The sequence below is a fragment of the Microcaecilia unicolor genome, chromosome 3 (genome assembly GCF_901765095.1).
Source record: "Microcaecilia unicolor chromosome 3, aMicUni1.1, whole genome shotgun sequence".
Taxonomy (NCBI): domain Eukaryota; kingdom Metazoa; phylum Chordata; class Amphibia; order Gymnophiona; family Siphonopidae; genus Microcaecilia; species Microcaecilia unicolor.
In genome coordinates, this window is record NC_044033.1 from 436,907,666 (window position 1) to 436,919,919 (window position 12,254).

The 12,254-nt window shown below is 48.2% G+C and overlaps 1 protein-coding gene across 2 annotated transcripts in view; it reads left to right on the forward strand.

The window, feature by feature from the left end:
* The window catches only part of MBOAT2 (membrane bound O-acyltransferase domain containing 2), a 343,260-nt gene that overhangs the window by 72,594 nt on the left and 258,412 nt on the right, over window positions 1-12,254 (forward strand). For both annotated transcript variants that reach the window (XM_030198898.1, XM_030198899.1), the window contains exon 3: window positions 10,033-10,110. In XM_030198898.1, coding sequence (XP_030054758.1) covers window positions 10,033-10,110 — 78 coding nt within the window. The remainder of the gene's footprint in view (window positions 1-10,032; window positions 10,111-12,254) is intronic.

Consider the following 12,254-nt stretch of genomic DNA (forward strand, 5'->3'; position numbering starts at 1 on the left):
AGCGGTTGTGCAACCCGGCCTGTTCCAGAAGTCCTGGTGGCCGCCTGCACCTGGGGGCTCAACTCCCAGGGAACGGTGGTCGCTTCCCAGGTGAAGCTAGGGGTTGTCTGGCTGCCTGACCGAGTGCGGTGCCACTCCATCTCCGCCGTTCTTAGTCGGGGCACAAGGGCTCACATTCACCAAGTCATAACAGATGTGTCCGATCCTGGACCTAAGGGTCCTGAACAAATTTCTAGTCTGAGAAAAGTTCAGGATGGTTTCCCTGGGCATCCTTCTCTCAACGATTCAGGAAAATGATTGGCTATGCCTTCTGGACTTGATGCATATACTCACATCCCGATACTGCCAGCCCACAGGAAGTGTGTTCTATTTTGGCTGGGAACACATCATTTTCAGTATCGCTTGTCACCTTTTGGCCTTGCGTCAGCTCCCAAGGTCTACACCAAGTGTCTAGCGGTAGTTGCAGCATTGCTGCGCAGACTTGGAGTCCGTGTTGCTGTATCTTGATGATTGGCAAGTGAAGAGCACCTCAGAGAATGGTGCTTGGGAGTACATGCGGATAACTATTTTGGTGCTAGAGCTACTAGGGTTTGTTTTAAACTACCCCAAGTCCCATTTACAACTTGTCCAGTGATTGGAGTTCATAGGAACCCTGCTTGACACACAGAGGGTTCAAGCCTACCTTCTGGAGACAAGAGCGGACAATCTTGTCTCACTGGCGTTCAAGGTTCGTGCCTCTCAGCAGGTCACAGCTCAGCAGATGTTGAGATTGTTGGGCCACATGGCTTCCACAGTGTACGACACCCGTGACATGTCTTCACATGACATAAGTTCAGTGGACCCTGGCTTCTCAGTGGTAACAAGCCATGGGGATTCTAGAAGATGTTGTCCAAGTGTCCCCAGAGCTTATACGCTTTCTTCAGTGATGGACCATTTGATCCAGTTTGACTCTGGGACTTCCATTCCAAATTCCCCGGCCACAAAAGGTGCTGATGACGGATGTATCTCTCCTGGGATGGGGAACTCATGTAGATGGGCTTCACACTCAAGGAGCTTGGTCCTTCCAGGAAACGAATGGAGCTTCGGGCAATCTTGAATTCTCTAAAGGCTTTCAGAGATCGGCTGTCTCATCAAATTGTTCTCATTCAAACAGACAATCAGGTTGCAATGTATTACACCAAGAAGTGGGGGGGGGGGAGGGACCAGAAGGCTGTCTGAATGTGGCATTGGGCTTGCCAACACAGCATGTTCCTTTGAGCCTCTTATCTGGCGGGTTCAAACAATAAATGTTCAAATGGGGTTGGGATTAACAAATCGCTAGAATATAAGTAACTGAATAAATCCCATAAGTTTAGGATAGACTCAAGTCTAGAATCTTCCTTATTTTTTATCTATTTATTTTATTTTATTTTTTAAGAAGGAAAAAGGCCTCAAAGAGCTTTGGGATACATTGTATCTAAAGAGCTGACCAGATCAGTGAGATCCTCTCTCAATCATCGGCCATAAAAAACCTTCCAAAAAATGGGGTAATGTCCAACACTTTCAATCATGATGAATGACGCCGTACAGCGCGTACCTGTGGCTGCTCCGAGTGGTAACCCTGCCGCCAAGACCTTGAAGCAGCAGCGTGAAACGCTGGCCACCGTTGGCTTGGGGCAGAAGGGTGAAGACTGCAAATCACAGCACAGTAAGTTTTAAAGTGCTGATCAGACAAAGGGAGCAGCGAATCAGCTGAATGGATGACGGATAATTAACAAACAGGCACAAGAAAAGATAAGTGTCCTTATTACTTTGGCTCACCAATTGATAGCCGAGCCTGATAACATTACTTTGAAGGAGTTATGTCAACGGAGGTAGTTTTGGATATGTTTAAAAGAATATTGAAAAAATATACCTAAGTGTTGGACATTATCCCATTTTTTTTGGAAGGTTTTTTAATGGCCGATGATGGAGAGGATCTCATTGATCTAGTCAGCTCTTTAGATACAATGTCTCCCAGAGCTCTTTGAGGCCCTTTTCCTTCTTAAAAAATCAATAAATAGATAAAAAATAAGGAAATCCTTAGGTCAAGATTCTAGGCTTGAATCTATCCTAAACTTATGGGGTTCAAACAATACCTTGTCCGACAGGTTGAGCAGGATAATGCAACCGCATGAGTGGTATCTCAATATGCACCCTCATTCAGATTGTATATAGTTTCAGGTTAATCTGTGTTATGTCCTCGCCATTGCGAGGCCCAGTTGACCAGTGTTTGTGTTTTCAGTGAGCCTGGATACTAAGGATTTCCCACTTGTGAGAAGATAGAAGCCTGCTTATCCTTGGAGAAAGCAAAGATATTTAACTGTAGCATGTATTCTTTGAGGATATCAGGCTTCATATTCTCACAGTCCCTCCCACCTCCCCTTAGAGTTGTCTCCTTGGTTATTTTTACTTTATTTTTTGCTTTAATGTTAAACTGAGGAGACTGCGTTCGCACAATGGGCGGGAAGACACTCGCGTACGTGCGATGGATTGTGACTCTCGCTGCACAAAGCTGTCTTTTTAGCTTTGGCAAAATGCTGTACTGGGCGATGCGGATCGGTGTCACCCACTTGTGAGAATATGAAGCCTGCTGTTCTCGGAGAATACCTGCTACAGGTTAGTATCTTCCCTATATCAGAGAGAGGAAGAGAACCAGTTCTATTCTCAAACCAAACACGTTCTCCCAAATGAAAACAAAATCAGATTAATAAATACAAAATTAATTTTGGGACATATACTACTACTACTACTACTATTTAGCATTTCTATAGCGCTACAAAGCATACGCAGCGCTGCACAAACATAGAAGAAAGACAGCCCCTGCTCAAAGAGCTTACAGTCTAATAGACAAAAAATTAAAGCAAGCAAATCAATTAATGTGTAGAGGAAAGAGGAGGGTAGGTGGGGGCGAGTGGTTACAAGTCAAAAGCAATGTTAAAGAGGTGGGCTTTCAACCTAGATTTAAAAGCAATTAAATAAATAAATGAAGAGGAAGGAAAAAGCCTCAGAACCCAACCTCTGCTAAATATTCACAGCAGTAAGGATGTATAGGTAAACATTTTATTGGCATAAAAAAAACCCTTTTTTCGTCTTGTAATTAGTGTTCTGTGCAGTAGACACCAGTGCAAGATGGTGCAAAGTTAAGACAGTTTGCATGGCACATTTGGTCCGTATATATTCTGAGGCAGCATCAATTCAAAACGCTGGTCATCGTTGGTGAGGCTTTGTTTCAGCTTGTGCAGATAATTTGTCCATATTTGGATTATTAGTTTGTAATATTAATTTGTAATTATAAGAAGAGAGGTTTTTTTTTATATGCCAGTGAGATGTTTACCTATAATTCTCCGAGGACAAGCAGGCTGCTTGTTCTCACTGATAGGGTGACGTCCACGGCAGCCCCTCCAATCGGAAACTTCACTAGCAAAGTCCTTTGCTAGCCCTCGCGCGCCCGCGCGGCCGTCTTCCCGCCCGAAACCGGCTCGAGCCGGCCAGTCTTCTTTTGTCCGCACTCGGTACGGTCGTGTTTTCGCCGTGTCGAGCCCCGGAAAGTCGACCTCGCGCGTCCAATTTGTTTGAACGTGTTTTTTTCCTTCGGGAAAGCTTTGTCCTAGTCGGGAAGTGCTCCGCAAACCCCCCGCCGGGTTTCGTGTAAATCCTCCCCGTACTTCCAGCTTTTTTGCCCCGGTAAGTTTTCTTTCGTCGTCGGGGTAGGCCTTTTTTCGGCCTCGGTCGAGATTTTTTCTCCCTCTAAATTTGGTGCTTCGAATTTCGCCATTTCGGCTTTTGATTTCGCCGGCGTGATTTTTCCGCCCATGACATCGAAGCCTTCCAGCGGCTTCAAGAAGTGCACCCAGTGCGCCCGGGTTATCTCGCTCACTGATCGACACTCGTCGTGTCTTCAGTGTCTGGGGGCCGAGCACCGCCCTCAGAACTGCAGTCTGTGTTCCCTGCTTCAAAGGCGGACTCAGGTAGCGAGACTAGCCCAGTGGAACGTGTTGTTCTCGGGCTCTTCGTCGGCATCGGCACCGGGATCTTCGAGTGCATCGACGTCGTCAGCGTCCAGACCATCTTTCTCGGCCGCCCCTGCATCGAGTGCATCGAGGCATCGGGCCTCTGCATCGGCGCCGAGACATCGGATAGCTGCATCGACGTCGGTGGTACCAGGACCTCGTCTGCTGATGTCGTCGGACGGTGGTGCATCGGGTGGAGTGCAGGTGAGGGCTGTCCATTCCCCTGCTGGTGGCGGTGAGCCCTCGGGTGGGTCTCCGCCTACCCTGAGGGCTCCTGCGGTACAGCCCCCCCGAGATCGACCTTCTTCAGTCTCGGCCCCGAGGAAGCGACGGGTGGATTCGACGTCCTCCTCGTCGGTGCCGGGGAGCTCCGGTGACATGCTTCGGAAGAAATCGAAGAAGCATCGACACCGGTCTCCTCCCCGTGTCGGCACCGAGAGCTCTGGGTCGCCGAGGGATTCGGCACCCAGCAGGCATCGGCACCGAGAGGACCGCTCACCCTCTGTTCAGGAGGTGTCGATGCGCTCCGCTCTGGACAGCCCGGAACAGCCTCCACGCCCGGAACAGGTACTGACGTCGACGCCTGCATCGACCTCTCAGCCTTTCTCTACAGCCGCTCTAAACGAGAGCCTCCGGGCCGTTCTCCCAGAGATTCTGGGAGAGCTGTTGCGCCCTACCCCTCCGGTACCGGCGGTGCTTGCGCCACCGGTACCGTCGAGCGTGGCGCCGGCTGGCCCATCGCCCAGGTTGAGGTCCCCGACGTCGGTACCGCGTGCGGTACCGACCGCGGCCACCTCCCAGGAAGGCTCCCCGACTACGTCGGCGGAGGGAGCTTCGCCGATGCGGGCGAGGGAGTCTACCTCTCGACGCCCCCATCGTGGACAGGGTTCCACGGAGTCGAGCAGGGCGAGGTTGCAGACACAGGTCCGTGAACTTGTGTCTGACACCGAGGGTGAGGCCTCGTGGGAGGAAGAGGAAGATCCCAGATATTTCTCTGACGAGGAGTCTGGGGGTCTTCCGTCTGATCCCACTCCCTCTCCTGAGAGACAGCTTTCTCCTCCCGAGAGTCTGTCTTTTGCCTCCTTTGTCCGGGAGATGTCTACGGCCATCCCCTTCCCGGTGGTTGTGGAGGACGAGCCCAGGGCTGAAATGTTTGAGCTCCTGGACTATCCTTCTCCACCTAAGGAAGCGTCCACTGTTCCCTTGCACCATGTCCTGAAGAAGACATTGCTTGCGAACTGGACCAAACCATTAACTAATCCCCACATTCCCAAGAAGATCGAGTCCCAGTACCGGATCCATGGGGACCCAGAGCTGATGCGCACTCAGTTGCCTCATGACTCTGGAGTTGTGGATTTGGCCCTAAAGAAGGCTAAGAGTTCTAGGGAACATGCTTCGGCGCCCCCGGGCAAGGACGCTAGAACCTTAGACTCCTTTGGGAGGAAGGCCTACCATTCCTCTATGCTCGTGTCCAAGATCCAGTCTTACCAGCTCTACACGAGCATACACATGCGGAATAATGTGCGGCAGTTGGCGGGCTTGGTTGATGCTCTTCCCCCTGAGCAAGCCAAGCCTTTTCAGGAGGTGGTCAGGCAGCTGAAGGCGTGCAGAAAATTCCTGGCCAGAGGAGTTTATGACACTTTTGATGTTGCGTCCAGGGCCGCTGCTCAAGGTGTGGTGATGCGCAGGCTCTCATGGCTGCGTGCCGCCGACCTGGAGAATAGAGTCCAGCAGCGGATTACGGACTTGCCTTGCCGGGCGGATAACATTTTTGGCGAAAAAGTCGAGCAGGTGGTAGAGTCTCTCCACCAGCGGGACACCGCATTCGACAAGTTCGCCCGCCGGCAGCCTTCAGCTTCTACCTCTACAGGTAGACGATTTTTCGGGGGAAGGAAGACTGTTCCCTATACTTCTGGCAAGCGTAGGTACAATCCTCCTTCCCGACAGCCTGCGGCCCAGGCTAAGCCCCAGCGCGCTCGCTCTCGTCAGCAGCGTGCGAATCAGCAAGGCCCCGCGGCTCCCCAGCAAAAGCAAGGGGCGAGCTTTTGACTGGCTCCAGCAGAGCATAGCCGACATCCAAGTGTCAGTGCCGGGCGACCTGCCTGTCGGAGGGAGGTTGAAAGCTTTTCACCAAAGGTGGCCTCTTATAACCTCCGATCAGTGGGTTCTCCAAATAGTCCGGCAAGGATACACCCTCAATTTGGCCTCTCAACCTCCAAATTGTCCACCGGGAGCTCAGTCCTACAGCTTCCAGCACAAGCAGGTACTTGCAGAGGAACTCTCCGCCCTTCTCAGCGCCAATGCGGTCGAGCCCGTGCCATCCGGGCAAGAAGGGCTGGGATTCTATTCCAGGTACTTCCTTGTGGAAAAGAAAACAGGGGGGATGCGTCCCATCCTAGACCTAAGGGCCCTGAACAAATATCTCGTAAAAGAAAAGTTCAGGATGCTTTCCCTGGGCACCCTTCTCCCCATGATTCAGCAAAACGATTGGCTATGCTCTCTGGACTTGAAGGATGCCTACACACACATCCCGATACTGCCAGCTCACAGACAGTATCTGCGATTTCAGCTGGGCGCACGCCACTTCCAGTACTGTGTGCTACCCTTTGGGCTCGCCTCTGCGCCCAGGGTGTTCACAAAGTGCCTAGCTGTGGTAGCAGCGGCGCTTCGCAGGCTGGGGGTGCACGTGTTCCCATATCTCGACGATTGGCTGGTGAAGAACACATCCGAGGCAGGAGCCCTGCAGTCCATGCAGATGACTATTCGCCTCCTGGAGCTACTGGGGTTTGTGATAAATTACCCAAAGTCCCATCTTCTCCCAGTGCAGAAACTCGAATTCATCGGAGCCCTGCTGGATTCTCGGACGGCTCGCGCCTATCTCCCAGAGGCGAGGGCCAACAACTTGTTGTCCCTCGTCTCGCGGGTGCGAGCGTCCCAGCAGATCACAGCTCGGCAGATGTTGAGATTGCTGGGCCACATGGCTTCCACAGTTCATGTGACTCCCATGGCCCGCCTTCACATGAGATCTGCTCAATGGACCCTAGCCTCCCAGTGGTATCAGGCCGCCGGGGGTCTAGAAGACGTGATCCACCTGTCCACGAGATTTCTCGAATCCCTGTATTGGTGGACGATTTGCTCCAATTTGACTCTGGGACGTCCCTTCCAAATTCCTCAGCCTCAAAAAGTGCTGACCACGGATGCGTCTCTCCTGGGATGGGGAGCTCATGTCGATGGGCTTCACACCCAAGGAAGGTGGTCCCTCCAAGAAAGCGATCTACAGATCAATCTTCTGGAGTTGCGAGCGATCTGGAACGCTCTGAAGGCTTTCAGAGATCGGCTGTCCCACCAAATTATCCAAATTCAGACAGACAATCAGGTTGCCATGTACTATGTCAACAAGCAGGGGGGCACCGGATCTCGCCCCCTGTGTCAGGAAGCCGTCAGCATGTGGCTTTGGGCTCGCCGTCAAGGCATGGTGCTCCAAGCCACATATCTGGCAGGCGTAAACAACAGTCTGGCCGACAGGTTGAGCAGGATTATGCAACCTCACGAGTGGTCGCTCAATTCCCGTGTGGTGCGACAGATCTTCCAGGCGTGGGGCACCCCCCTGGTGGATCTCTTCGCATCTCAGGTGAACCACAAGGTCCCTCAGTTCTGTTCCAGGCTTCAGGCCCACGGCAGACTGGCGTCGGATGCCTTCCTCCTGGATTGGGGGGAAGGTCTGCTGTATGCTTATCCTCCCATTCCTCTGGTGGGGAAGACTTTGTTGAAACTCAAGCAAGACCGAGGCACCATGATTCTGATTGCTCCCTTTTGGCCGCGTCAGATCTGGTTCCCTCTTCTTCTGGAGTTATCCTCCGAAGAACCGTGGAGATTGGAGTGTTTTCCGACCCTCATCACGCAGGACGAAGGGGCTCTTCTGCATCCCAACCTCCAGTCCCTGGCTCTCACGGCCTGGATGTTGAGGGCGTAGACTTTGCCTCTTTGGGTCTGCCAGAGGGTGTCTCCCGCATCTTGCTTGCTTCCAGGAAAGACTCCACTAAGAGAAGTTACTTCTTTCATTGGAGGAGGTTTGCCGTCTGGTGTGACAGCAAGGCCCTAGATCCTCGCTCTTGTCCTACACAGACCCTGCTTGAATACCTTCTCCACTTGTCTGAGTCTGGTCTGAAGACCAACTCCGTAAGGGTTCACCTTAGTGCAATCAGTGCATACCATTACCAAGTGGAAGGTAAGCCGATCTCAGGACAGCCTTTAGTTGTTCGCTTCATGAGAGGTTTGCTTTTGTCAAAGCCCCCTGTCAAGCCTCCTACAGTGTCATGGGATCTCAATGTCGTTCTCACCCAGCTGATGAAACCTCCTTTCGAGCCACTGAATTCCTGCCATCCGAAGTACTTGACCTGGAAGGTCATTTTCTTGGTGGCAGTTACCTCGGCTCGTAGAGTCAGTGAGCTTCAGGCCCTGGTAGCCCAGGCCCCTTACACCAAATTTCATCACAACAGAGTAGTCCTCCGCACTCACCCTAAGTTTCTGCCAAAGGTTGTGTCGGAGTTCCATCTGAACCAGTCAATTGTCTTGCCAACATTCTTTCCCCGTCCTCATTCCTGCCCTGCTGAACGTCAGCTGCACACATTGGACTGCAAGAGAGCATTGGCCTTCTATCTGGAGCGGACACAGCCCCACAGACAGTCCGCCCAATTGTTTGTTTCTTTTGATCCCAACAAGAGGGGAGTGGCTGTAGGGAAACGCACCATATCCAATTGGCTAGCAGATTGCATTTCCTTCACTTACGCCCAGGCTGGGCTGGCTCTTGAGGGTCATGTCACGGCTCATAATGTTAGAGCCATGGCAGCGTCGGTAGCCCACTTGAAGTCAGCCACCATGGAGGAAATTTGCAAAGCTGCGACGTGGTCATCTGTCCACACATTCACATCTCATTACTGCCTGCAGCAGGATACCCGACGTGACAGTCGGTTCGGGCAGTCAGTTCTTCAGAACCTGTTTGGGCTTTAGGATCCAACTCCACCCCCCGAGGGCCCTGTTTGTTCTGTTCCAGGCTACACTCTCAGTTAGTTGGTAAATTTTTTAGGTCAATCTCAGTTATGTCCTCGCCGTTGCGAGGCCCAATTGACCAATGTTGTTGTTTTGAGTGAGCCTGGGGGCTAGGGATACCCCATCAGTGAGAACAAGCAGCCTGCTTGTCCTCGGAGAAAGCGAATGCTACATACCTGTAGAAGGTATTCTCCGAGGACAGCAGGCTGATTGTTCTCACCAACCCGCCCGCCTCCCCTTTGGAGTTGTGTCTTCCCTTGAACTGTATTGTCTTGCTACATACTGGACTGGCCGGCTCGAGCCGGTTTCGGGCGGGAAGACGGCCGCGCATGCGCGGTGCGCGCGGGCGCGCGAGGGCTAGCAAAGGACTTTGCTAGTGAAGTTTCCGATTGGAGGGGCTGCCGTGGACGTCACCCTATCAGTGAGAACAATCAGCCTGCTGTCCTCGGAGAATACCTTCTACAGGTATGTAGCATTCGCTATCTTTACCACTGTGAATGTTTTGCAGAGGTTGGGTTCTAAGGCTTTTTCCTTCTTCATTTATTTAGTTGCTTTTAACATATAATGGGGATTTATATTTCTAATAATTTTTTTGGTATTTATTAACCTGATTTTCTTATCTTATGATGACGGAGACCACAACATTTAATTTAATTTTCTCCAATGAGTTCTGTGCCCCCAGTCAATATATAATTTTTTTTCTGGAAAATTGCGTTGAATTGAATATTGTACAATGAAAGCAGCCTACAAATGTGATAAGATGACTTTTGAAAGTATGTTAAATATTGGACTAGGAAGATAAAGCAAAAACATTTCACATTAGGGGGCAAATAAAAAGCAATTATGTATTTTGTGTATTAGAGGTTGGAAAAACTGACCAATATATTTGAGTGCTGTAATCCAAAACAGTTAGTTACTCCAGCACTAATTTTGTGGTCATTATTTGTTCTAGGTATGCCTTACATTTTCTTATTCAGAGTGGAATTTCATATTCTATCATGCTTATAGTGGGAGTGGAAAGTATGCACAAGTAAGTATTAAGGTTTTGTTTTTCATGAACTACATGGTGGTTAATTAAGACCTAATTATAATATGTAATATTTTATGGCAGCTAAGGAACCATGGAATATTGTGTGTTATTACACGTATGCTTTATATGCTGTCTGTTGTCACTTTCACACTCTCCATCTGTTAGATTGGTAGGTTTCTGCTGAAGAGCCTCATATCCTGCAAAAACACTGCTGTTCATTTTGTTTCTTTTGGATATGCCAAGACCATGTTCTCCCTGCCTGCACATCAAATGACAGAAGCTCTTAGGGGGAACAGCATAAGCTCGTACAGTTCACTATTATCACTTCTTGTTCACTGAAAGAATATTTATTTTTCCACTGGACTCTTTAGATGCAGTCTCTAATACATGACATTTTTATAGCAGAGAGATCCACCATCAGTAGTTCCATTGTATTGACACTTAGATGCATATTACGAGCTGCTTCGAGGTTACACTGGATATGATTTTTCAGTGCTCATCTATTAGTTTCCCTTCCTCATCACACACATGCATGCCACCCAGCACCTCTCTCAGGCAATCAGGTGCAAGATTATGCTTATATACTAACTCAGAGCAAGTTTAACCATCTTATATTGATTTAAATGGCTCAAAAATTGAAATCCTTATTGCTAATGCTAATAAGGTACTGATCAAAGGGTGCGACAAGTGTGGTGATGTTTTTAGAAGCAGTTTATCTTAAATGACCTTGTCCTTTATTTTCAATTGAAAACAAATCCCATATTCTGCTTATATAACCAATAGGAATTATGCATGACAGCAGGCAAGAACAAACAGAATAATGCTGAGGAAGAGAGATCCCTGAGGCTTTGCTCCTGCCATAATCAGTGGTTCTGACGTCATTAGTACCTTGGGATATCTACACAGCTTTGTATCTTTAGACATTTTGTCTGTACAAGGTTTTTTTCCTCTTCTGGAACAGTGGCATTAAGGTTGGTGAGCAGCTGGATATTAGTAGGTGTGCTTTTTGTGTCTTGGTGAACAGAAACATTTAGGTCTCTCTTCTGAAAAATTCATGGCCTGGGTAAAATGACCAAAGTATCTGTAGATTTTTCATGCCATCAAAGGTATTTTTTTTCTCATGTGTTTAAGAGATTTGAGCTATATAGAGGAATATCCCCCATGGAGATTAATTGTGTGCATGATTCTTTTTACACTACTTTGGCTTGATAGTAGAGAGACTTTACTTACTATATTATACATTAATATGTGCCAAATGTGTTAAAAACTTGAAATACAAGGGTTAAACAGTAGTTCAAAGTATCTTTTCATCCTAGAAGGATGCTTCTTTTGTTTTGATCATGTTTGGTAGCTCCATGCAGTACAAGCACCTTATTTTTGTTTCTGCTGATAAATGATTTTGCCCTGTAAGTGTGACAAATGAGCCCACTTCATGTATTTTACTGCTAACACGAGTTCACCATGCCTACTGATTTATATCCAGTGAATTCATCACCTCTTATAATCCCCCTCACCCCCTAAGAAATGATTATATAGTCTGACCTAGAGTCTCTGTTTAATAAATGAGAAACTAAATAATCCCAGCATTAATTTGATATATTGGGACAACAATCTCCAGTTTATAGATTTAATTTGAAGGGAAGATGGTACTCTTCATGTACTGGCCAATATTTTCAAAAGTATACACAACAAGTTGAAACATTCCACTGTTCTTTCATCTGTTAAGTGGTTGGGAGAGCAACAACATAATTTATTTCTTTCCTGTAGGATAGGGTATGATTTGTACATGATGTCTTTTGATGACATATCTGACATGGGACTGCTGCATCTTGTGACTAAGGTGCTTGTGACGCTAGTTAACATGAATGCATCCAGGGATTTAGAAGGGTTATAACAAAGCATATATATATATATATATATATATATATATATATATATATATATATATATATATATATATATATATATATATACCAATGTAGAACTAAAAATAAAGGTGGCAGTGACCATAATAAAGAAATATCATAGCGGTGCCGAATGTATGTGTGGTCACTATGTTATTGTTATACATTTAACTACTTGGATAGTGGTTGACTATTGTTACCTGGATAATTTGAAAACTTGATCCTCACTCTATTCCAATC